Genomic DNA, 27,242 nt, shown 5'->3' with positions numbered 1-27,242 from the left:
TTTTCTTTTTGATAAGTCTGGCCAGGGGTTTATCAATCTTGTTAATTCTTCCAAAGAACCAGCTCCTAGCTTCATTGATCTGTTCTACTGTTCTTTTGGTTTCTATTTCATTGATTTCTGCTCTGATCTTTATTATTTCTCTTCTCCTGCTGGGTTTAGGCTTTATTTGCTGTTTTTTCTCCAGGTCCTTTAGATGTAGGGTTAGGTAGTGTATTTGAGACCTTTCTTGTTTCTTGAGAAAGGCTTGTATTGCTATATACTTTCCTCTTAGGACTGCCTTTGCTGCATCCCAAAGATTTTGAACAGTTGTATTTTCATTTTCATTGGTTTCCATGAATTTTTTTAATTCTTCTTTAATTTCCTGGTTGACCCATTCATTCTTTAGTAGGATGCTCTTTAGCCTCCATGTATTTGAGTTATTTCCAACTTTCCTCTTGTGATTGACTTCTAGCTTCAAAGCATTGTGGTCTAAAAATAGTCAGGGAATGATCCCAATCTTTTGGTACCAGTTGAGACCTGATTTATGACCTAGGATGTGATCGATTCTGGAGAATGTTCCATGGGCACTAGAGAAGAATGTGTATTCCATTGCTTTGGGATGGAATGTTCTGAATAGGTCTGTGAAGTCCATTTGGTCCAGTGTGTCATTTAAAGTCTTTATTTCCTTGTTGATCTTTTGCTTAGATGATCTGTCCATTTCAGTGAGGGGGGTGTTAAAGTCCCCCACTATTATTGTATTGTTGTCGATGTGTTTCTTTGCTTTTGTTATTAATTGCCCTATATAATTGGCTGCTCCCATGTTAGGGGCATAGATATTTACAATTGTTAGATCTTCTTGTTGGATAGACCCTTTAAGTAGGATATAGTGCCCTTCCTCATCTCTTATTATAGTCTTTGGTTTAAAATCTAATTTGTCTGATACAAGGATTGCCACCCCAGCTTTCTTTTGGTGTCCATTAGCATGGTAAATGGTTTTCTACCCATCACTTTCAATCTGGGGGTGTCTTTGGGTCTCAAAAAAGTCTTTTGCAGACAGCATATCGATGGGTCTTGTTTTTTTATCCATTCTGATAGCCTGTGTCTTTTGATTGGGGCATTTAGCCCATTTATGTTCAGGGTAACTATTGAAAGATATGAATTTAGTGCCATTGTATTGCCTGTAAGATGACTGTTACTGTATATTGTCTGTGTTCCTTTCTGGTCTATGTTGGTTTTAGGCTCTCTCTTTGCTTAGAGGACCCCTTTCAATATTTCTTGTAGGGCTGGTTTCGTGTTAGCAAATTCCTTTTGTTTTTGTTTGTCCTGGAAGCTTTTTATCTCTCCTTCAATTTTCAATGACAGCCTAGCTGGATAGAGTATTCTTGGCTGCATATTTTTCTCATTTAGTGCTCTGAATATATCCTGCCAGTCCTTTCTGGCCTGCCAGGTCTCTGTGGATAGGTCTGTTGCCAATCTAATATTTCTATCCTTGTAGGTTACATATCTCTTCACTCGAGCTGCTTTCAGGATTTTCTCTTTGTCTCTGAGACTCGTAAGCTTTACTATTAGATGTCGGGGTGTTGTCCTGTTTTTATTGATTTTGAGAGGGGTTCTCTGTGCTTCCTGGATTTTGATGACTGTTTCCTTCCCCAAATTAGGGAAGTTCTCTGTTATAATTTGCTCCAATATATCTTCTGCCCCTCTCTCTCTTTCTTCTTCTTCTGGGATCCCAATTATTCTAATGTTGTTTCGTCTTATGGTATCGCTTATCTCTCAAATTCTGCCCTCGTGATCCAGTAGTTGTTTATCTCTCTTTTTCTCAGCTTCTTTATTTTCCATCATTTGGTGTTCTTTATCACTGATTCTCTCTTCTGCCTCATTTATCCTAGCAGTTAGTGCCCCCATTTTTGATTGCACCTCATTAATAGCCTTTTTGATTTCGACTTGGTTAGATTTTAGTTCTTTATTGCTCCAGAAAGGGTTTCTCCAATAAAGTCCATGCTTTTTTCAAGCCCAGCTAGTATCTTTAAAGTGATGATTCTGAACTCTAGATCCGACATCTTACTAATGTCCGTATTGAGTAGGTCCCTGGCAGTTGGTACTACCTCTTGTTCTTTTTGTTGAGGTGATTTTTTCCGTCTTGTCATTTTGTCCAGAGAATAGATGAATGAGAGAATAAAATGCTAACAGCGTAACAACGTCCCCAGAAAATATACTCTAAACAAATCAGAAAAGACCTGAAACTGGTGGAAAAGAAAGGGAAAGAAAGAAAAAAGAAAAAGAAGAAAAAAAGAAAAAGAAAAGGATAAAACCAACAGAAACAGAACAAAACAGAAAAACCCAGAATATCAGAATATGATCAAATATGATAGATTTTTAGTGCATAGATCAGTGCCACACACTAGATTTGGGTGTATTTTGGTCTGTTAGAAGAAAGTGCCTCCCAAAATTTTAAAGAAAGAAAAACATATATGTACTAAAATAAGGGTTGATATGATGAAGGGATGGAATATGACTGTAAAGATGAAAATTATAAAAAATATTATAAAAGGAATCGATAAGAAGTTGTTTGAAAAAAGAAAGAAGAGGATTTAAAAAAAAAAGAAAAAAGGAGGGAATGTGATCAGGCAGGAGAGTAGAACAAAACCATACAGTAGAGTTTTAGGGTGTATTTTGATCTGTTAGAAGAAAGTATCTCAAAATTTTAAAGAGAGAACAACATATATATATATATATAAAATATGCCAAAAATAAGGGTAACTGCTATGAAGGGATAGAATATGACTCTAAAAATGAAAAATAAAAATATTTTTTAAAAAAGCGATTGATAAGATGTTGGTTGAAAAAGGGAAAAAGAAAAATTCAAAAAAGAAAAAAAGACAGTTAAAAAAAATTGACTTTTAAAGAGTAAAGAATCATGGTAAAAAAGCCATGGATTCTATGTGCAGTATTCCCCTAGCACTGGAGTTCTGCCGTTCTCATTGATCGGTAAACTTGGTCTTGGCCATTGGTTCTTGCTGATCTTCTGGGGGAAGGGCCTGTTGCCGTGGTTCCCAAATGTCTTTGCTGGAGGCAGAATTGCCCCACCCTTGCCCCGTCAGGGCTAAGTAATCTGTTCGGGCTTGCTCTCAGTAGCTTTTGTTCCTTGCAAGCTTTCCGTATAGCTTTGGAGGACGAGAGTGAAAATGGCAGCCTCCCAATCTCCGCCCCGGAGGAGCCGAGAACTCAGGGCCCGCTCCTCAGTGCGCCCCCAGAGAAAAGCAGTCAGTCACTCCCATCTCCCTGGTCTCCGGCCACACTCCATGTTCACCCGGCCTGTGACCGAGCATTTCTATCTCTGGCACCTGACTCGGTGTGGAGTCTCCAAACCCAGCAGATCCCTGCGGTGTGCTTCCGTGCCGCTCCTCCCGGGGGGAGGAAGGGGAGTCTCCCGGATCTGCTGCTTGTTGGGTCCCTGCTGGAGGAGCAGTGGCCCGACTGTGCCGTGGATTATGGTTTATTGCAACCCCGAGCTGAAAGCCCACTCCTCAGCTCCGTCTCTGCAGCCAGCTTCCCCGCTCCGATACCTGGGAGCTCTGCCGCCCTCAGGCACCCCCGGTCTTTCTGTGACCCCGAGGGTCCTGAGACCACACTGTCCCACGAGGGTTCCACCCCCCGCTTATCCACTGGAGCGACGTCCCTCAGCAGAGCTGACTTCTGAAAGTTCCGATTTTGTGCTCCGCGGCACTATTACTTGACAAAATCAGCCGACAGAGGCCCCTCCCCCGCAGTCTATCCTCCTGAATATTGCCTCGAATTCAGGTCTCTGCATGTCCTACCTTCCAGAAAGTGGTCGCTTTTCTGTTCAGAGAGTTGTTGCTATTCTTTTCTTTGATCTCCTGTTGAGTTTGTAGGTGTTCAGAATGGTTTGATCCCTATCCCACTGAATTCCTGAGACCAGAGGAAATCCAGGTCTCCTACTCCTCCTATTTTCCATTATTTTAGAGAAAGGTGTAACCAAGTTTGACTTCCCAGAGTGTGGATAGGTCATTAGAAAGAGTAGAAAGAGGGAGGTCAGAGGTACCTTCCCTGGTCATTCCCTTTCACTACTTTGCCTGCCATTACCTCAAATGCAAGCCCAGAGAGCATCATCATTTTCACAGAGGTAAAAATCACTGTTTTTGACCAAGACATTGGCCCCTGTGAAATTTTCATCCCCTTCCCTTGCCCACTAGAGCTGGGTCTTTCTTCCAGCACCATCATTTTTAAAGCTGTCTCACTCTTTAGCTACCCATCTCACTAAGCATGCTAGCCCGAAGGCTCAAAGGCCAAGTCAGATTACCTCTGTTGGGTTTGTTGAGGATATTTAGTAATAAAAATGGAATTTATTTTAATTTATTAAATTATTTCCTCTGGACATATAGAGAAAAAATTAAGATGGCTGTTAACACATGAAATCATGAAAATGTCAGTATTTTTCCTAAATCCTACCAAACAGAAACCCTAAATCCAAACAAACTGAATCTTTTCTGGAAAAAAATAAATTATGAAAACAAGTTGTAGCACCAGAGATTTGTGTCTGGTACGCCTCTTAGAACTACTCGACGTCCTTTCCAGTGGCCCCGCTAGGCTCGCCCATTGCCCTCCCCTTTGGTTTTCTTTCAGTTGGGTCCTATCCTAATTGGATCCTCTGTGCAGCTTGATGATACTTTCCTCCCCCACCCCACTCCTCACCTCCCCCTAAGTTCCTAAATATGCCACTGCCCAGTAGCCCTCACCCCCACTCAGACCTTCTGTCCTCATTGTGGGGTGCCTTGTCTAAGGGACACATGGGGAAACCCTCTTCATTTTCCATCTTTTTGCCACATAGATCAGTATCTGCTCTCCTCTTCTCCTGTCCCAAAGGAAGAGGTGGCCTTTCCAAACCCATTCAAGTCAGCAAATTCACATCCTTTTATTTTTTTTGTCTATCTGTGAACATTTATTTTATTTTCGCAACACAGAAGTATATAAAATAGAAGCCCTCTATCCTACTGACCCACACTACTCCATTTTTTTGAAAAGAAAAAGTTTTTCCAGACTTTTCTATGCTTTTTCAAACACCAATCTATAACATAAGGCACACGTAAATCTATAATATACATATACATATGTACACTTAGAGAATTTGGGGGTTTTGTTTCATACAAACATATTTTTTTTCATTGAACAGTACAATGGACATGGCTCCAAAACAGTATATAAGGTCTATTCCATTTTTTCACATATTTCCTGTGCTTTCAAGCTTTTTTCAGCTGTCTCCTCCATGGTTCATGTTCTCCCATATTCAAAAAACCTTGTTATCTCTCAGCCATCTATCCTGCCCCACTCCTACCCTTCACAGCCAGGAGTCCTTGAAGAGCCTCCCTCACCGACTGCACTTCTTTGCTTCCCACTTAGCCCCTGGTCCTTGCAGTTTGGTTTCTGCCCCTCCCCTACCCATATCTGCTCAAAAATCACTTTTTCTCCTCCTTAGGGTCTCCCCTAGAGCCCTGGGCACTGCTGAGCATGCTCTCCTTATAACTCTCTTCCCCCTGTTCTGACTACTCCTAAGGACCTTATTGCTTCCGTGGTTCCCAACCAGGGGTGATTTTGCCCTCCAGTGGACACGTTATAGTATCTGGAAACATTTTCAGTTGTCACAGTGGAAGAGTAGGTGCTACTGCCATCTAGTGTGTAGAGGCTAGGGATTCTGCCAAACATCCTAAATGCACAGGATGGTCCCCTGAAACACTTAAATATCCAGCCCCAAGTATCAAGAGTACTGAGGTAAAACCCTGCCCTAGAGGAATTTAAGCAAGTCCAAGGATATTTCTGACAAGTATAGGCCCTTTAATAACCACCTAGGGATCTGGCCCCAAATCTTGAAAATAATTATCTGTATCTGTTCCCAAATGAAACACCTCAAAGTCACGTCCAGATGCTGCAGAGATGTCCCAAGCCCATGACAGCTTCAGTTTCTAGGTCCACAGTCCCCAGGTAATGTCCAAGTCTCCTCCAGTTGTCAGTCTGGTCCAGGTGTGAAACCTCACCATCTTTCCATCTGTGGGCTAAACCATACATTTAGCTTCCCTCAACACCACTCACAGTCATAAGAAAGGAGACACAGACCATCCTCTCCCCTCCCCCTTTCCCAATTTACCCCCTCCCCCTAGGAATTGATTTCCCTTTGGGATATGTTCTATTCCACATTTCTGAATTCACTGAGGGATTTGTAGCCAGATTCCCTTCCCACTATTATTCAGGTGGTGGGTTGGGAAAGAGAATCCCTCAGGATGGCACCACACTGGTCTGTGGTCTAAACCAGTAAACACTCTGGGCACTATCAGTTGCTGACTCACCTCTTAGGCAGTGGCAGGAGTTTCCAGTTCTGCCACTGGGGACTGGGGAGCGTTCTCCTGTTGTGGAGCTAGACAGCCATAGCAGTCCTTGTCTGCAACTGGTGCTGGTGTCCCCTGTTTGTAGACCTAAAGGATTTTCTTAGGGATGGCAAATCTCTGCTGTGTTTTAAGCCCAGGGTTAACTGTAGGCCTGTTTTGATCGTTTCTCACAATATAACTTGATCAGAACATGAAAAAGCTTCCCGTCCAGTTCATTCCTGGACACTCTTGGGATGCAGGAATCCTCACTATACCCATAACTCTCTGATACTCCTCCCCAGCCAGTTCCGACATTTTCTTTGACAGTTTTTGGTTTGCAGCTGCTCTTCTGGTGCCAATTTCTGACTTGGAAATAATCTGGTTGCCCAGAACAGGAACCCGCTCAAGTTAGCTTAAAGAAAAGGGGATCTGTGTAGAGTGTATTTTCATGCAGCACAATCGCAGGAAGTGGAAAAGTGGTCATGCCACCAGTCTCTCCATCTCTGAGGTTGCAGGATCAACTCCTGTGCTGTTTCTCTATGCTTGTCTGCTCCCTGGGGCCTCATTCTGACATCCTCTAAAAGACACTTGGCTTCTATAAAGCACACAGTTCTGCTCCCTGACAGCCAGGACCAGGCCTGATTGTGGCCTCGGCATTCATGACTCTGACCAGGGCCCCAACTCCAAATGACCCATTGTTTCCTTACGCAACACCACCCTGACTATGGAATCTGCCTCTCTGTTCAGACTCTCTAGCATGAGAAACTGTTTGGCTCAGTTATGGATCAGATGTCCACTCCTGCTCCAATCATATACAGCCTAGGTGGGGAGAGGGGTGGGTTACCATATACATGGCTGCTCAGGTCCACCAGATACTAGGATTGGAGAGGGAGATACATACTAAGAAGCTATGGTGCTTCTGGGGTGTGGAATGCTAATGTTCTGGAACACAGAAGGGGTCATCAAAATAAGTCTCTGTCTCTATGTTTTACCCCCCAACTACCCAATCTACACCCTCCCCAGCCACCACCCCGTACCCCACCTCCCAGCCTACTTTTCCACCTCTTGCCCTATTTGCCCACCCTCCCTTTCCCCCCACTCTTCCCAATCCCTTCCCTACCTCTCCCCCTCCCTCTGAAAATTGATTTTTCTTTGGGATTTTCTGTTCTATTTCACATTTCTGAATTCACTTAGGGCTTTGAAGCCAGATTCCCCTTCCACAGCGGAAGCAAATTTCCCTCTGTGAACAATTCACAGCTTTACACCAAGGGCAGTCCCAATCCCCAGGCCTGTGAAATATGGGAGGCCTTCTCTGCTGATGGGGTTCAGAGTCTCTCCTGTCTCTTTGGGATTCTTGAGGGTTTGTTCCCTGGGACCCCCCATCAGACCACGAGCTAACATCAGAGGGCTGCTGGTGGGGAGATGTCTGAGATGGAGCTCCTGCTGTGAATGTTGCTGCTGGTGGGGATGGTGCGGGTGCAGGTGGGAAGGGGGATGAGGGGCATGAGTAGGAATGTGTGAATGAGGCAGGGAGCTGGACAGGGAGGGGTGATGATGTGACTCTGGACCCGGGCTTCATGGTTCCAGAGAAATAAAACACGGTTGTTTCCACTGACCTGAGATCTCCCTCCCTCTGCCCACCAGAGGTGTAATTTTTCTGCTCCTCAGCTCCATGAAGGTGGACAGGGCCTCTACCCAGCTTCTTGGTGGCCTCTGCCCCTTCTGCATCCTTTTGACTTCTTCTTCCTCTTCCTGTGGCACCAGCAGCTGTAGCAGAAGTAGCAGCAGCCCCTGCCTCCTCCTCCTCCTCACGTGCTCCTTCTGTTTCAACCCCACTGGCAGTGGCCAGGCCTGGCTCCTCTGCAACCTGGACCTGCTCCTGCTTCCGCGGAGACTCCAGTTCCTGGAGAGAAGTGGGCAGAATTAAGACCTATTCTGGGGGCAGTGAGGGTGTGGGGCAGGGAAATGGGGCCGGGAGATGGGGCAGGGACCAATCGAGGTAATCTTACAGCCCGGAAGACCTTCCACCTCAGGAGATCCCTTTCCTTTCCCATCTCTGCCAGGTTTGCTTGTGTCTGCCACAGCCGAAAGACTGACTCCTTGCGCTCCATCTCCTGCTGTGCTGTGAGCTCCTTTAGGTCTGAGGCCAAGGTCTGTGCAGCAGACTTATGCAGTTTGGTGAAGTTCTGCAGCCAGTGCACCCTGCGCCCGTGTAACTGGCTCTGCCTGCGGGCAAAGCGCACGCCCAGGGCGAGGCTGCTCCAGGCACAGGCGTCTTTGGCCTCGCTGGGCACCGCGCTGTCCTCCAGGATGGCCCTGAGCTTGTTCTCTACCTCCTCCCAGGACAGGGATATATTCTCGAGGTAGAACTCGGGGCCTTTCGTGTGCCCGGCCATCTTCTCATTGATGAAGGCCACCACATTGTTGTGCTGGAACCCAGCACTGGGGTCGTCAGGTTTCAAGGACATGACGACTGAGCACCTTAGGGGTCTGGCTGTCCCTGTGGGATGAATCAACCAGTTGCTCTTTCCTCTCCCCTTTAGCCCCTCCCCACTCAGTCTCTTCCCATCCAATCGGCCTGCCCCGCCCTGCCCCGCCCCTCCTCACCCCACTCAGACCCTCATAAAGACCCCCTCACCGACTGGCTTGCCCCGCCATAGTACACGTCTCACGGGGCCTCTCTTCTCTAGGTGGCGTTAGAGAAGAAGCGGACCTACCTTTCTTGCCTACCGTACCAAAAGAGAAAGTGCACCTCTCTCCCTCTAGGGGCTCTGAGGAAAGGAAGTCTCAACGCCAACCCTCGAGGCTTTTACCCTGGGACTGTTCCAACTTCCAGAGACAGTGGGGGTAGGAGGGAATGTGTGAGGAAGGTTCCTCCCAAACTCTGGGACATAAGAGAACCCACTACATTGTTGAAAGTCTCTGAAGGCAGGAAACAACAGGAGTGGTCAGAAAAGGCAGAACTGAGAATATAATCAAGAACAAAAAGTTTCATCCCCCACTCTCCACCCCCACCATAATGGTTTGTTCCACATCAGGGGCCCCGCCCCTCCCCGAGGTGGAATGTTCTAGAACAGAAAAAGCTCCCCCCTTCCTCCCCCCTCCCTTTCCCCCCCCCGCCCCCCCCCCCCCCCCGCTGCCGCCGCCGCCAGGAAGATTCTGTATCTCCTATTCCAGACGCTCCTGAACTGGAATACAAAGGTCAGAAAATTTTTTATGTAAAGGGCCAGGTAGTAATCATTTGAGGCTTTGTAGGCAAAAGATCTCTGTCCCAACTACTTGTAGCCTAAAAGCAGTCATAAAAAATAAGAAATAAGCATGGCTATATTCCAGTAAAACTTTATGTATAAAAATAAGCAGCTGGGAGGATTTGGCCTATAGTTTGCCAACTCTGGGTCTAGACTCATATTTCCTGCATATCCCAAAGATATCCAAAATCCAAATGTTCACCCTTTCCACCTAGAGATGATTCTCCTCCTATATTCCTCTGTTCAGTATGGAAACCTCAAAATTGTCAAAACCACTTGCCTTTAATAACATAGCAAATCGGTCCCCAAGTCTTGTTGCTACTACCTGAGAAACTTCTATTGACATCCATTCCCATTTACAGAATGCCCGCATTGCCTCCTAAATAATCTCCCTAACTTTAATCTCTTTCTAACTCCTAATCTTTCCTAGTATTATGCTACTTTCAAGCTTAAAAATATTTGATTGCTTCCTGTGACATACTCCTTGGCCTAATATTAGAATCTCACTTTAGTCTACCTTTCTAATTTAACTCTCTTCATTCTCTTTTCTGTGCCATCATTTATGCACTGAAGGTACTGGCCATGCAGAGATACACTCATTTTGGGTTTTAATTTATTTTTCTATTTGAAAAAAATCAGAAATTCACTATTTATTATATGGGAATTATGTTTTGTTCTATGAACGACATTGAAATAGATGACATTTCTTCTCTAAGAGTCTTGTGTCAGATAGAAAAAATAATGTACCAGGCATCAAAATATTACTTAAGAAGGTGGTTAAATCCCAGAGTTTTAAATCCCACTATTTTAGCTCTCTTTTTATTTATTTATTTATTTTTTTGAGACTAATAAACTTTATTAAGTAAAGGTCCTCAAAGAGTAACTTCAAAAGTTTGACATTTGGATGATTTCTGTTTCTGGCACATACAGAAAAGAGGCTCAATTTATCCTCCCAAGTGGGGAAAAAATAAATAAAAGAAAATATTTAACCAACAGTTCAGAGGACGTTGGACATCAGAGAGTGAACGACAATGGTCTCTGAGAAATGGGAAACAATTTGAGCTCTACCGTTCTCTCAGCTTAGTGCCTACTGATAGTTTCCATGGAATGACAAAGGAATGTGGAACACAAGAGATTTCATAGGTTGAAGAGATGGATATTATTGAGTCCAGAGAAACCACAGCAACAAGAATTTACAGACAAAGTAATGAAGAGCAGAAAACTGTAGAGAGCAAGAATTCCACAGGAATGCATGATCAATAATATAGAGAATAATGAACAAACTAATCTACTTTCAGTATCCCTCTTCAAATATCTCTCTTTTTTTAAAATGTTATCTTTTTTTTTTTTTCCATTTCAGTTTGTGTATTTTAAATTATTAGTCTTAAATGGAAAGGGTTCATGTTTTGGCTTGTTCAGCAGTGACTTCTGTAGAAAGATCATTCAGGAGATAATGTAGAAATTGGAATGGCAAGGAAAGAGCAGAGATACTGGAGTCAGGGAGATCCATTAGGGGGATGTCACAGTAATTCAATATGTAAACTAAGGCAGTGGACATCAGAATGGAGAGAAGAGTGTAGAGAGCTCTTTGGTTGATAGAATTCATAGGACTGTTAGGGACAGGGATGAGAAAATTAGGGTAATTCCCAGATTTCTGATACAGGGAACTAAATAGATAGTGATGCTGTAGACTTAGATAGAGAATGAAAGAGAAGCTGTTTGGGAGGGAGTTCACCTGTACACATATTGATATTGAGATAGCTGTGGGGCATCCTAATAGAGATACCCCACAGGCAGTTAGATATATGAGTCTAGTACTTAGGAAAGACATCAGGGCTGGAGATATAGTATTGAAAAATGGAAGTTGGGTTCTAAGTAGTGGTTGAAATAATTGAGGGGGAAGATATAGAGCAAGAACAGGGTGCTGAGGACAGTTCTCTTACCACTCTCCACTCTCACTGATGGTTTTATAGCAGCTGACCTGCATACTCCTTGGCCACCTCTGCTTCTGGCCTCAGAACATTTTTTTATCCTTTTTTATTCCTTCCATAACACTGTAAACATGGACTTCAGCTTGTGATCACTTTTATCTGTATGCTACCATTCTTCCATGTCTGCTTATAAATACTTTAAGAAGATTAAGTCATTTTTTTTTAAGTTTTTACTTAAATTCCAGTTAGTGAACATACAGTGTAATATTAGTTTCAGGTGTACAATATAGTGATTCATCACTTCCATTTACATCGCCCAGTGCTCATCACAACTGCAGTCCTTAATCTCCATCATCTATTTCACCTGTCCCCCAACCTGCCTCCCCTCTGGTAACCATCAGTTTGTTCTCTATAGTTAAGAGTCTATTTCTTGGTTTGTCTCTCTCTCTTCCCCACCCCATGATTGTTTGTTTTGTTTCTTAAATTCCACATATGAGTGAAATTATATGGTATTTGTCTTTCTCTGACTGACTTACTTCGCTTAGCATAATACTTTCTAGCTCTATCCATGATGTTGCAAATGGCAAGATTTCATTCTTTTTTATGGCTGAGTAATATTTGATTTTGTGTGTGTGTGTGTGTATCACATTATTTATCCATTCATCAGTCTGTGAACATTTGGGTTATTTCCATAATTTGGCTATTGTAGATAATGCTGCTATAAACATCAGGGTGCTTGTATCCCTTTGAATTAGTATTTTTGAATTCTTTGGGTAAATAACTAGTAGTACAATTGCTAGATCATAGGGTAGTTCTATTTTTAAATATAAGTAGTTCTATTTAGGTAGTTCTATTTTAAATTTAAATAGAAGAGGAACCTCCATACTGTTTTCCAGGCTGGCTGCACCAATTTGCATTCCCACCAGTAGTGCTAGAGAGTTCCTTTTTCTCCACATCCTGTTGTTTCTTGTGTTGTTGATTTCAGCCATTCTGACAAGTGTGATATGGTATCTCATTGTAGTTTTGATTTGCATTTCCCTGATGATCAGTGATGTCTACTGCTCATTTTTTAAATTGGATTACTCATTTTTTGGGTGTTGAGTTTGATAAGTTCTTTATAGATTTTGGATACTAACCTTTTCTCAGGTATGTTATTTGCAAATATCTTCTCCCATTCTGTGGGTTGCCTTTTGTTGACTGTTTCCTTTGCTGTGCAGAATCTTTTTATTTCGATGCAGCCTCAATAGTTCAATTTTTGCTTTTGTTTCCCTTGCCTCAGGAGACATATGTAGAAAGAAATTGGTATGGCCAGTGTCAAAGTGGTTATTGCCTGTGTTCTACTCTAGGATTTTAATGGTTTCCTGTTTCACATTTAGTCTTTAATCCTTTTTGAATTTATTTTTACATCTGGTGTAAGAAAGTGGTCCAGTTTCATTCTTTTGCATGTTTCTGTCCAGTTTTCCCAACACCATTTGTGGAAGAGACTCTCTTTTTCCAATTGAATGTTCTTTACTGCTTTGTTGAAGATTAATTGACCATATAGTTGTGGGTTCATTTCTGGGTTTTCTATTCTGTTCTATTGATCTATGTGTCTATTTTGTGCCAGTTCCATACTGTTTTCATCAATACGGCTTTGTAACATAACTCGAAGCCTGGGATTGCAATCCTCCAGCTTTGCTTTTCTTTTTCAAGGTCGCTTTGGCTATTTAGGGTCTTCTGTGGTTCCATACAAATTTTAGGATTGTTCTAGCTCTGTGAAAAATGCTGATGGTATTTTGACAATGATTGTAGATTGCTTTGGGTAGTATAGACATTTTAACAATATTCGTTCTCCAATCCATGAGCATGGAATGTCTATCCATTTTATTATGTCATCTCCAATTTCTTTCATCGGCATTTTATAGTTTTTAGAGTACCAGTCTTTCACCTCTTTGGTTAAATTTATTCCTAGGTATCTTGTGGTTTTTGGTGCAATTGTAAATAGGATTGATTCCTTGATTTCTCTTTCTGCTGCTTCATTATTGGTCTGTAGAGGTGCAACCAATTTCTGTACGTTGATTTTATATTCTGTAACTTTACTGAATTGCGTCAGTTCTAACAATTTTTTTGTTGGAGTCTTTCAGGTTTTCATATAGAGTATCATGCCATCTGCAAATGGTGAAAGTTTGACTTCCTTGCTGATTTGGGTGCGTTTTATTTCTTTTTGTTGTCTGACCACTATGACTAGGACTTGCAGTACTATGTTAAATAACAGTGGTGAGAGTGGAGATTCCTGTCCTGTGCCTGACCTTAGTGGAAAAGCTCTCAGATTTTTTTTTTCCCATTGAGGATATTAGCTGTGGCTTTTTCATGTATGGCCTTTATTTTGTTGAGGTTTGTTTCCTCTAAACCTACTTTGTTGAGAGTTTTTATCATGAATGGAGGTTGTAGTTTGTCAAATGCTTTTTCTGCATCTATTGAGAGGATCATGTGGTTCTTATCCTTTCTTTTATTAATGTGGTGTATCAGATTGATTTGCAAATATTGATCCACCCTTGCAGCCCAGGAATAAATCCCACTTGATCTTGGTGAATGCTTCTTTTAATGTAGTTTGGATTTGGTTTGCTAGTATTTTATTAAGAATTTTTACATCCATGTTCATCAGAGATATTGGCCTGTAGTTCTCTTTTTTAGTGGAGTCTATCTGGTTTAGGTATCGGGGTAAGGCTGGCCTCATAGAATGAATTTGTATGTTTTTCTTCCTTTTCTATTTTTTGGAATAGTTTGAGAAGTATAGGTATTAACTCTTCTTGAAATGTTTGGTAGAATTCTCCTGTGAAACCACCTGGCCCTGGACTTTCATTTGTTGGGAGATTTTTTATGACTAATTCAATTTCTTTGCTGTTTATCAGCCGGTTCAAGTTTTCTATTTCTCGCTGTTTCAGTTTTGGTAGTTTATATGTTTCTAGGAATTTATCCATTTCTTCCAGGTTGTTCAATTTGTTGGCATATAGTTTTTCATAATATTCTCTTATAATTGTGTTTCTGTGGTGTCAGTTATTATTTCTCCCTTCTCATTTGTGATTTTATTTGTTTGGGTCTTCTTTTTTATAAGTCTGGCTACAGGTTTATTAGTTTTATTGATTTTTTTTTCACAGGACCAGCTCCTGGTTTCATTGATCTGTTTTATTATTTTTTTAGTTTTTATATCATTTATTTCTATTTTATTACAATCTTTTTTATTTTAATTTTATATTTTAATTTGTTATTATTATTATTTATATTATGCTCAATTAGCCAACATATAAGTATATCATTAGTTTTTGATGTAGTGTTCAACGATTCATTAGTTGCATATAACACCCAGTGCTCATCACCACACATATCCTTCTTAATGCCCATCACCTGGTTAGACCATCACCCCACCCCCCTCCCTTCTGTAACCCTCAGTTTGGTTCCTGGAGTCCAGGGTCTCTCATGGTTTGTCTCCCTCTCTGATTTCTTCCCATTCAGTTTTCCCTCCCTTCCCCTGTGGTCCTCCATGCTATTTGTTATGTTCCACATATGAGTGAAACCATATAATTGTCTTTCTCTGCTTGACTTATTTCACTTAGCATATATATTTTTAAAATATATTATTTTAGGGGCACCTGGGTGGCTCAGTTGGTTGGGCGACTGCCTTTAGCTCAGGTCATGATCCTGGAGTCCCAGGATCGAGTCCCGCATCGGGCTCCCTGCTCAGCGGGGAGTCTGCTTCTCCCTCTGACCCTCCCCCCTCTCATGTGCTCTCTCTCTCTCATTCTCGCTCTCTCAAATAAATAAAATCTTAAAAAAACTATAAAATATTTTATTATAACTATTATATATTATAATCATTATTATTTCCTTCCTTCTGCTGGCTTTAGGCTTCATTTGTTATTCTTTTTCTAGCTCTTTAAGTTTAATGTTAGGGTGTATATTTGAGATTTTTCCTTCTTCTTGAAATAGGTCTGTGTTGCTATAAACTTCCCTCTTAGGAATGCTTTTGCTGCATCCCAAATTTTTTGGACCATTGTGTTTTCATTTCATTTCTTTCCATGTATCTTTTTTTTTTTTATTTCTTCTTCGATTTTCTGGTTGACCCATTAATTGTTTTTTTTTTTAAAGATTTTATTTATTTATTTGAGAGAGTGTGTGTATGAGTGAGAGGGAGAGGGAGAGAGAATCGGAAGCAGACTCTGCACTGAGCACAGAGCCCAATGTGGGACCCAAGCCGACAACTACGAGATCATGACCTCAGCTGATACCAAGAGTCAGACACTTAACCAACTGAGCCACCCAGGTGCCCCTGACCCATTCACTGTTTAGTAGCATGTTGTTTAGCCTCCATTTATTTTTGGTCTTTCCAAATTTTTTCTTGTAGTTGACTTCAAATTTCATAGTGTTGTGGTCAGAAGATAAGCGTGGTATGATCTCAGTCTTTTTGTGTTTGTTGAGGCCTGATTTGTGACCTAATATGTGACCTATTCTGGAGAAAGTCCCATGTGCACTTGAAAAGAATGTGTAAACTCTTCTTTTAGGATGGAATATTCTGAATATATCTGTTAAGTTCATCTGGTCCAGAATGTCACTCAAAGCCGTTGTTTCCTTGTTGGTTTTCTGTTTAGATGATCTGTCCAGTGATGTAAGTGGGGTGTTAAAGACTCTTACTATTATTGTAATATTAGCAATTAGTTCCTTTTATGTTTGTTATTAGTTGTTTATATATTTGGGTCCTCCCATGTTGGGTGCATAAATATTTACAATTGTTAGATCTTCTTGTTGGATTGTCCCCTTTATTATGATATACTGCCCTTTTTCATCTCTTGTTAAGTGTTTATTTTAAAGTCTAGTTTGTCCAATATAAGTTTTCCCCTCTGGCTTTCTTTTGTTTTTTTTTTAAAGATTTTATTTATTTATTTGAGTGAGAGGGCGGAGGGCCAGAGGGAGAAGCAGACTCCCTGCTGAGCAGGAAGCCTGATGCGGGACTCGATCCTGGGACTCCAGGATCACGACCTGAGCCGAAGGCAGTCGCTTAGCCAACTGAGCCACCCAGGCGCCCTCCCCACTGGCTTTCTTTTGATGTCCATTTGTATGATAAATGTTTCTCCATCTCCTCACTTACAATATTCAAGTATCTTAAGGTCTAAAATGAGTCTTGTTTAGGCAGCATATAGATGGATCTTTTTTTTTTTTTTCCGTTATGACACCCTATGTCTTTTGATTGTAGCTTTTAATCCATTTATATTCAGAGTAATTATTGATAGATATGTATTTAGTGCCATTTTATTACTTGTTTTGTTGTTGTTTCTGGAGATTTTCTCTGTTCCTTTCTTGTCTTTGTCACTTTTGGTCTTACCTTTCCACTCAAAAAATCCCCTTTAATATTTCTTGCAGGGGTGGTTTAGTGTTCACAAACCCCTTTAGTTTTTGTTTGTCTGGGAAACTCTTTATCTCTCCTTCTATTCTGAATGATAGCCTTGCTGGATAGAGTACTCTTGGCTACAGATTTTTCTCATTCAGCAATTTGAATATATCATGTCACTTTTTTCTTGTTTGCCACGTTTCTGTTGAGAAATCTCCAGCTAGCTTTATGGTTGTTCCCTTGAAAATTAAGGATTTATTTTGTCTTGCTGCTTTTAAGAATTTTTCTTGATCACTATATTTCATAAATTTAATCCCAATATGTCTTGATGTTGGCCTGCTTTTGTTGATTTTGATGGGAGTTCTCTGTGCTCCTGAATGTGGATGTCTGTTTCCTTCCCCAGGCTAGGGAAGTTTTCAGCTATTATTTCCTCAAATAAATTTTCTGCCCCATTTTCTCTCTCTTCTTTTTCTGGGACTCCTATAATATGAATGCTATTATGTTTTATGGAGTCACTGAGTTCCCTAAGTCTGTTCTCGTGTTCCATAATTCTTCTTTTTCTCTTTTGTTCAGCTTTCTTATTTACCATTATTTTGTCTTCTATATCACTGATTTGTTCCTCTGCTTCATCCATTCTACTGTTCATTGCATCAAGCCTATTTCCAATCTCAGTTATTGAATTCTTAACTTATCACTGATTTCTTTAACTGTTTTATCTCTGTGGTAATAGTCTCCCTGATGTCTTCCACTCTTTTCTCAAGTCCAGCAAATATCCTTATAATTGTTGCTTTAAATTCTCCATTAGGCTTGTTACTTATATCTGTTTCACTTAGATCTCTGCTATGGCCTTATCTTGTTCTTTCATTTGGGATGAACTCCTCTGTCATGGCATTTTTGTCCAAGACTCTGCCTTCTCTGTGTTAGAAAAGCCGGTTATGTTTCCTGCTCCTGAGAGTAATGGCTTTATAAAGAAGAGCTCATGTAATGCCCAGGGTCTGGCACATCAGGGTGTGTTTCCCATGTGTACTGCATGTGCTCTGCTGCTGTGTTCTGGCTGCTCTTTCCTTCAGACCATTCATCTACAGAGGCTCTTCTTGCCTGCAGTTGGCAGTGTTTGGTCCTTGGCCAGAATGTGGTGAATTTAAACTAGGTGTGCTCTGGTCTGCTTGTTAAATGAGACCTGACACTTCTTCCACTAGAACTGAAGCCCTGCAGAAATCTCTGGTAAGGAGATGTGGTGTGGGCTGGGGTTTCTGCTGGTCTTCTGGGGAAGAGGCCTGCTGCACTGGGACTGAGGCAAGCTTGACTGAGAAGAACAGATCCACCAGAGTGTAAGGTGTTGGGGCTTGGTGTAAGCAAGTTAGGCAGCTGGCGTTGGTGCTGTGCTGTTTCCTACAGGTGGCTCTGTGTTTATGCTGAGGGTCTGGGGAGGGAAATGGCACCAACCAGCTCCTTTGTCCCCAGAGGGGGATCTCCGTGAATGCTGCCTCTCAAGGATGTGTTCCAAGAAGAGCAAATATCTCCCTGCTGTGTGTCCCAGGCATTTTTCAGATTGCTGTTTCCACACTGCCCACCTCCAAGTTATTTGCCTTCCTTCTCTCCAAGAGCAATGCAGTGCCCTCTTGGCTCTATCCCAGCCAAGCCCACTGACCTTGAAAACTCCAGGCTTTAAGCCTCACTGGTTGCAAGAACTCATGAAAATCAGCCTTTCTTGTTTTTCCAGGCAATGACTTTAGGGAAATATTCTCCTTGTATGTTCTACTCTCTCTTGCCCTTCTCTATGACCACAGCTTCCTCTCCCCCACAGCATCTGCAATCCACTTCTCCCCTAAAACATGTCTCTGTACTTCCTATCTTCTTTGATGTGGCTTCTTCTCTCTTTTTAGTTGTGGAGTTTGTTTTGTAAATATCCCAGTTGACTCTGTCGCCATCTTCTATTCTCCCACTAGTAAGTCATCTCTTTTGGAGAAGAGAAAATGAAGATAGGGAAACCTGTTAAGATGCTACTTTAATCGTGCAGGCAAAACATGATAACAGCTTGAACTGTGGCAGGACGTAGGTGAGATATCAGATAAGGAAAGAATTTTGAAACAGAATTAACACAACTTGTTAAACAGTTGCATATAGGGAATAAGTATGTGGAAGTGGAGAGGATGATTTTGAGGCATCTGACTTGAGAAACTAGGTGGTGTGATTAGTGATGCCTCTAATCATAATAAATATTATAGGAGGAAGAACAGACTATAGGGAAGAAATAAATTCAGTTTGGGACTGATAAGTGCCTTCATGACAATCATATGGATATACTTGGCTAGATCTTAGGAGAGGACAGAAATGGAGAAAAATCTTATAGGCCTGGATGTCTTTAGCACTTAGTTTGTGGTTGAAACTTAGTGCTAGAACACTTAGTGCTGGAGATGAATGTTGGAGGGAGAGAAGAACATAAACAAAACAGAAGAAGGAATCATGAGGCCTGGGGGAAGATGGGAAACTTTTTTGGAAATAGGTTGAGGAAGAAAAGATAGTAATATAGTAATAAGGAATGATTAGAGAAGTAGGCAATCATAAGAGAGATATCTTAGAAGTAAGAAGAGATTCAGGAAGTTGAAGGAAATTTTTCAAGTGTCAAATAATATACAGAGGTCAGATAGGACAAGGGTGAAAAAGAAGCCATTAGATTTGGCTAATAAGATATCCTTAGTTAGATTAGTGATAGAAATTCAATAGAATGATGGGGCAGAAGCCAAATGACAGTGGGTCATAGAGTGATGTTAGAGCAGCATGCAGAAATTTTGAATGTTGACAAGTCTTTCAAGATCTTTGATAGTGACAGCTATAGTGAGTAGGCAGGAGTCAGAAACTAGATCTTGGTGTCATAGGGTATGACAGCGTAGTTGCTAAGACAATTAACATAAAATTTCAACACAAAGACAAGAATAATACTCTGGCATCTACTGTATAGGGAGGAAGATAACTATATATAAAGAAAACTGTGCTTTTGAAGAGTTTGAAATGTAACTCAGGCAATAAAGCAAAACCTTTGTGAATACTATAGGAATAATTACAAAACAACATATTACCAGATATAAAAATATCAGTGTGATATAAATAAGCAGTGAAGAAGTAAGAAATAGTTATTAGAGTCAGTGAGATTGGTTGAGGAAGACTTTCTAGAGGAAGAGTTTTGTTTTTGTTTTTAACAGAAACAACGGTTCTCCATAGATTTCTGAAGAGCATTTTGGCTGTGGTATGATTGAAGCAGATTGATTCTCTTAAAGTTGTCTTCAACCAAACAATAAAGCAGGGGTCACTCATACCATGTTGGGGATGATGGTGATAGCAGGGAATGTTTTGAATTTACTTTGATTATTTCCTTACCTTTACTACATCTCAGTCAGTTATTGGCAGACAGATTTTGAACTAGCTACTTGTACCCATAGGTGGCAGATTGCTATTACTTTCCTTGAGAATGGTTACTTGAACTTACTGCTGGAAAGATCAGTAATTCTCAATTATCTATGAATGCATTATCATATATATATAATTTTTTCTTGATTAGGTACCTGACTTAAATGCTCAACCCCCAAATAAATTATACTTTGTTTTGAATTCAGGGTACATGATAATTTGATGATAAAATTTTATCTTAAGCAAGTAGTTTTTAGAATATATATATAATTTCTACTCTAACCTGGTTCATTGGCTGCTCTCTTTTAAAATAACAACAAAAAACAAAACATCTTGATTTAAATTATAGTTTGGCTTGGGAGTCAGTAGATAATGTATTAATAGTGGTGATGATGTTATAAAGGGTTAATTTTTGTTGAGCACTTACCATGAGCTAGGTACTGTGCTAAGCATCTTAAATGAACTATCCCATTGTTGGAGGACAATTCTCCATGGGTCTCTTGCACTTCTGCATGTTTTATGAGCAGAGGCACTCACTATCTCTTTCCCCAGATTACCTTTTTAAGGATTTATATATAGAGAACAGTCACAAAAGCTAGAAAATAGTGTCTTTCACCAGAGCAAAGGGCAGGTTTGCTTACAGCCTCGGAAAATAAAGATAGTGGCTCCCTTTGGAGCAAAGGGGAGGCATGCTTATGACCCATTATAAAAGATTTGTGTATTCTAAACTTGGGATTCTTCTACTTTAACACAATCCACTGCTTATACAGGTGTCATCAGTCCCTCTGTGTATTGTCCTATAGGGATTGTTAGGGAAGCATCACAAATGCGGATACTTTGGCTACTTTCATCGCTGTGAATAATTAACTATCTGTTTCTGACCCAGTAGTCTCTTGTCTTCTACCAATACCCATGAAACTGTCAGCCTAACTTGTTAGCTTGCAAGTATGGTAAAATCACATATCCTCACAGTTCTTAACACTTGTGTAATATAATAATCTTTTATGGATAACTTTTCTTTAATTTTCATTTTACATATGCAAAAATAAAGCTCAGTGACCTGTCCAGAGATTCATAATTAAGATACGAGAGAGCTGGGATTTGAACCGAAAACTCTCTTCCTTCAGAGGCCACATTCTCAAGCAGTGAGCTACTCAGATCCAGTTCAGTTCAAGTCTGTGGGTTGACCTTTTTTCTGAATGCATCATGAACCATACAGAAATTATGTTTGAATAATCCTGGGTTGGAGATAATCAGTGTCATGCCGAAGCCTGAGTGTTCATGTCAGCAGGAGAGAATGGTTAAAAAAGTATTCTCTGTTTATACCTCCAATAAATCCTTGTTTATTAATCAAGTTTCTGCCTAATAGAAAAAAATGTACATAAACTCAAACCTAGTATATTGACATTCTTATAGACTAGAGATATCATCTTTGAATGATGACACTTTTTGTTTAAAAAAACTGAAAAAATAAAAAACCCTAACTCTTCACAACTCTAGATAAGATTATTTTTTTGTAGACTAAAAAGGATAAAAGTGAATTTTTCAAAAGATCTGTGTTTCCCCAACTTACCATAGCACAGATATTTTTGTTGTTTGTTTTTTGAGGTCTCCCCATTGGGGCAAGTCCCTTTTTTTGTAAATTTTAATTCTAAGATAGTTAACATGCAATGTTACATTATTTTCAGGTGTACAATATACTGATTCAACAGTTCTACTTATTACTCAGTGCTCATCAAGATAAGTGTACTCTTAATCTCTTTCACCTATTTCACCTATCCTCCCACTCACCTTCCCTCTGGTGACCATTTGTTTGTTCTCTATAGTTAAGAGTCTGTTTTTTGGTTTGTCTCTTTTTTCCCCTTTGTTCATTTGTTTTGTTTCTATTTTTATTGCAGCATTATTAAATAGCACAGATATTTTTATGATTATGTTAAGTTTATATCTGTTTTACCATATATATAATCAACATGGCACATAGCAGATGTTCAATGAATGTCATTTGAATGTATCTGAAATGTTGCAGCTCTTCATAAAAATGATAATACTAAGAAATTGATCAGAGCTTTGGCCGTCCTGCTCTTTTTTAAAGGCTTTTATTTTTTAGAGATGTTTCAGATTCACAGCAAAATTGAGAGGAAGGTACAGAAATTCCCCATATACCTCTTGCCCCCACACATGCATACCCTATTATCTGCATCCAATGCCAGAGGCAACATTTGCTACAATTGATTAACCTACATTGACACATCATTATCACCTAAAGTCCATAGTTTTCATTGTGGTTCACTCTTCTACATTCTATGGATTTGGATAAATGTATAATGGCATGTATCCATCATTATAGTATCATACAGAGTATTTCACTGCCCTTAAAGTCCTCTGTGTTCCACCTATTCATCCCTCCTCCCAACCCTTGGGAACCACTGATCTTTTTAGTGTCTCCATAGTTTTGCCTTTTCCAAATGTTATATAGTTGGAATCCTACAGTATGTAGCTTTTTAAGATTGGCTTCTTTTACTTAGTAATATGCATTTAATGTTCCTCCATATCTTTTCATGGCTTGAGAGCTCATTTCCTTTTAGCACTTAATAATATTCCATTGTGTGGATATACCACAGTTTATTTACACATTCATCTACTAAAGGATATCTTGGTTGCTTCCAAATTTTGGCAATCATGAACAAAACTTCTGTAAACATCTATGTGCAGGCTTTTGTGTGGACATTATTTTTCCACTCCTTTGGGTAGATACCAAAGAACACAAATGCTAGATCATATGGTAAGGGTATGTTTAGTTTTGTAAAAACAAAACAAAACAAAACAACTGCTAAACTATATTCCAAGTGGCTGTACCATTTTGCATTCCCATCAGCAATGAATGAGAGTTTCTGTTGCTCCACACCATCACTAACATTTGCTGTTGTCAGTGTTCTGGATTTTGGCCATTCTAATAGGTGTACGGTTGTGGCTCATGTTTGTTTTCATTTGCATTTCCCTGGTGACATGATATATATCTTTTCAAATGTTTATTTGCCATCTGTATATCTTACCTTCTTTGATGAAGGTCTTTGACCTATTTAATTTTTTGTTTTCTTATTGAATTTTAAAAATTCTTTGTATATTTTGGATAACAGTCCTTGATTAGATGTGTCTTCTAATATTTTCTCCCAGTCTGTGGTTTGTTTTCTAATTCTCTTGACATTGTCTTTTGTAGAGCAGAAGTTTTTAATTTTATTAGCTTTCAGTTATTTGTTTCATAGATCATGTCCTTGATGTTGATTAAAAAAATCTTTGCCATATCCAAGGTCATTAAGGTTTTTTTCCTATGTTGTTTTCTAAAAATTTTATAGTTTTGCATTTTACATTTAGTTCTGAGATCCATTTTGAATTAGTTTTCATGATGGGTGTAAAGATCTGCAGCTAGATTCATTTTTTTTTTTTTTAATTTGGATGTCCAGTTGTTCCAATGTCATTTGTTTATATTTATTTTTTATTATTTTATTTTATTTTTTAAAAGGTTTATTTATTTGCTGGAGAGAGAGAGAGAGAGGCAGAAGGAGAGGGAGAGGGAAAGGAAGGGAATCTCAAGAAGACTCCCCGCTGAGCACAGAGCCCTACACAGGACTCAATCTCACGACCCTGAGATCATGACCTGAATTGAAACCAGGAGTCAGATGCTTAATCGGTGAACCACCCAGGCACTCCAGTACCATTTGTTGAAAAGACATTCTTTGTTCCATTGTGTTGCCTTTGCTTCTTTGTCAAAGATTAGTTGACTATATTTATGTAGGTCTATTTCCAGGCTTGATATTCTGTTCCATTGATGTGTTTGTGTATTGTGTCTTTTTTTTTTAAAGATCTTATTTATTTATTTGACAGAGAGGTAGAGAGCACAAGTAGGCAGAGTGGCAGGCAGAGGGAGAGGGAGAAGCAGGCTCTCCGATGAGCAGGGAGCTGGACATGGGGCTCCATCCCAGGACCCTGGGATCATGACCTGAGCTTAACCGACTGAGCCACCCAGGCACCCCTATGTGTTGTGTTTTAATTACTGTAGCTTTAAAGTAGGTCTTAAAGTCAGGTAGCATCAGTCCTCCAAATTTGTTCTTCTCAGTTTTGTAGTTATCCTCATGTAAATCTTGTAGGTACTTTGTTTGATATATACCTAAGTATGACGTTTTGGGGGTTTCTAATGTAAGTAGTACCATGTTTTTAATTTCAAATTAAAAACTTTTTCATTGCTGGCATATATGAGAGCAATTGATTTTTGTGTATTAACCTTATATCCTGGAACCATGTTATAATTGTTTACTAGTTTCAGGTTTTGTCAGCTCTTTCAGATTTTCTGCATAGATCATCTATCTGTACAGATCAATCATACATCCATGAACAAAGATATTTTTATATTTTCCTTCTGAATCAGTCAGATATTTTCTTTTCATATCTATTGCATTAGCCAGGAGTTTTAGTATGGTGTTGAATAGGAATGGTGAGATGGGACGTCTTTGCCTTATTCTCAATTTTGGTAGGAAATCTTGTAGTTTCTTTTTTTTTTTTTTTAAAGATTTTATTTATTTATTTGAGAGAGAGAGAATGAGAGACAGAGAGCATGAGAGGGAAGAGGGTCAGAGGGAGAAGCAGACTCCCTGCTGAGCAGGGAGCCAGATGCGGGACTCGATCCCAGGACTCCAGGATCATGACCTGAGCCGAAGGCAGTCGCTTAACCAACTGAGCCACCCAGGCGCCCGGAAATCTTGTAGTTTCTTAACACTAAGTATGATGTTAGCTGTAGGTTTTTCATAAATACTCTTTACCAAGTTGAGGAATTTTCCCTCTATTCCTAGTTTGTTGAGAGATTTTATCATAAATGATGTTGGATTTTGTCAAATGCTTTCCCTGCATCTACTGATATAGTCGTGTAATTTTTCTTCTTTAGCCTGTTAATATGATGAACTACATTAATTCATTTTTAAATTTTTGAACCAGCTTCCATACCTGGGATAAATCCCACTTGGTTGTGGTGTATAATTATTTTTATACATTACTGAATTTGATTTCTTAATATTTTGTTGAAGATTGTGCATTTATGTTCAGGAAAGACATTCAGTGTATAGTTTTCTTGTAATCTCTTTGGTTTTGGTATTAAGGTAATACTGGCCTCGTAGAATGAGTTAAGAAATATTCCCTCCACTTTTATCTTCTGAAGGAGATTGTAGAGAATTTGTATAATTTCATCCTTGAATATTTGGTAGAATTCACCAGTGAATCCATGTGGGCCTGATGTTTTATATTTTGGAAGGTTATTAATTATTGATTTAATTTCTTTAACAGCTATAGGCCTTATTCATATGTCTCTTTTGTCTTGTATGAGTTTTGGCAGACTGTGCCTTTCAAGAGATTGGTCCATTTCATCTAGGTTATCAAATTTATGGGCACAGAGTTGTTTGTAGTATTTATTCGTTATACTTTTGATATCATGGGAACTATAGTGATATCCTCTATTTTCTTTCTGATATTAATAATTTATTTCTTCTTTCTTTTTCTCTTCTTGTTCTTTTAAATAATTAACACTGCTTGTTTCTAGTTATATGTGCTTAATCTTGCACTCATCTGAAAGTCTCCTTTCCAGCAAGGTCAAAGGTATTTTTCAATACAATTTTCTTACTTTTGTAATAATCTTGAAGGAATGGAATTCACCAAAAGGCCTAAGATCTTGTTTGTTTATTTTTTTATTTTTTTAAATTTTTATTTTTTTAATATATTTTTTTTAATTCTATTTTTTTCCTCTAGTTGATTCAGCAGGTGAGTTGTTACACACTCCTTGGTGAATTCCGACTTACATGGCCACCATCCAGATCTTGTTTATTTATTGATTTGCTTCCTTTCCCTGAATTTGAATTATATCAGTTCATAGTTCTTATGTTTCCAGTAGGACAATATTATCCAAGGGTAGTATATTGATTAAGTGATATTATTGCATAGCAGTCAATTGACATTTCAAAAATGTCAAAAAACAAATTTTGTTTTAGTTTACTGACCATCAGATAGCTCTGGGATTTACAAAGAAAGCATTTGAAATGAGGATAACACAATTGAAGGAACCATTTAGAAAAGTTGCATGGAGCACTGGGTGTTAAACAAAAACAATGAATCATGGAACACTACATCAAACACTAATGATGTACTGTGTGGTGACTAACATAATAAAATAAAATTAAAGTAAAAAAGAAAGTTTCAAATATGTCCTGAGGCATTTTATCTGAGCTTCTGCTTTTATTTATTTATTTATTTATTTAATTTATTTGAAAGAGAGAGAGAGAGATCGAGGAGGAGCAGAGGAAGAAGGATAAGCAGACTCTTTGCTGAGCATGAAGCCTGATGCTGGGCTCAATCCCATGACCCTGAGATCATGACTTGAGCCGAAATCAAGTGGGACATTTAACCAGCTGAGCTACTCAGGCATGCTGCTTCTGCTTTTAGATATGAAAAAGGTTCCCTAATTTATTTAGCACTGGTGATATAAAAAATTTACATAAACTCAAATTCTGAAATAAAACTTAAGATTTTGTAGTATAAACATATTGTATAAATGGAAGTTAGAAAGAGACCTCTGGATTCTTCAGGTATGTTTATTTATTTTTTTAAATTATATTATGGTAAACAAGATACATTACATCATTAGTTTTTGATGTAGTGTTCCATGACTCATTGTTTGCGTACAAAACCCAGTGCTCCATTCAACACATGCCCTCTTTAATACCCATCACCAGCCTAACTCATCCCCCCACCCCTCTCCCTTCTAGAACCCTCAGTTTGTTTCTTAGAGTCCATAGTCTTTCCTAGTTCATCTCCCCCTCCAATTTTCCCCCCTTCATTCTTCCCTTCCTCCTTTCTTCTTTTTTTTTTTTTTTTTTTAACATACAATGTATTATTTGTT

At 39.5% G+C, this 27,242-nt stretch overlaps 2 protein-coding genes across 2 annotated transcripts in view; one reads left to right on the top strand and one right to left on the bottom strand.

Annotated features, from left to right (window-relative positions):
* IL1RAPL2 (interleukin 1 receptor accessory protein like 2) overlaps positions 1-27,242 on the top strand; it is a 1,205,338-nt gene that overhangs the window by 588,365 nt on the left and 589,731 nt on the right. The window lies entirely within an intron of this gene.
* TEX13A (testis expressed 13A) lies at positions 7,543-8,824 on the bottom strand. The gene is made up of 2 exons (XM_035006663.1): positions 8,366-8,824; positions 7,543-8,259 (listed from the first exon to the last, which is right to left on the bottom strand). Exons 1-2 carry the CDS (start codon positions 8,822-8,824, stop codon positions 7,543-7,545), a joined length of 1,176 nt encoding a protein of 391 aa, XP_034862554.1.

This window comes from Mirounga leonina, unplaced genomic scaffold, assembly GCF_011800145.1.
Source record: "Mirounga leonina isolate KUSES-001 unplaced genomic scaffold, KU_Mleo_1.0 Mir_101222, whole genome shotgun sequence".
Taxonomy (NCBI): domain Eukaryota; kingdom Metazoa; phylum Chordata; class Mammalia; order Carnivora; family Phocidae; genus Mirounga; species Mirounga leonina.
The sequence above is the reverse complement of the archived record's forward strand: the minus strand, read 5'-3'. Positions and strand labels throughout refer to the sequence as shown.

Excerpts from the sequence above, each read along its gene's own strand:
- TEX13A (XM_035006663.1), bottom strand. The coding sequence starts at position 8,824 with ATGTCCTTGAAACCTGACGACCCCAGTGCTGGGTTCCAGCACAACAAT. Across the intron at positions 8,260-8,365 it reads GGTGGAAGGTCTTCCGGGCT|GAACTGGAGTCTCCGCGGAA; the intron begins GTAAGATTACCT and ends ACTTCTCTCCAG.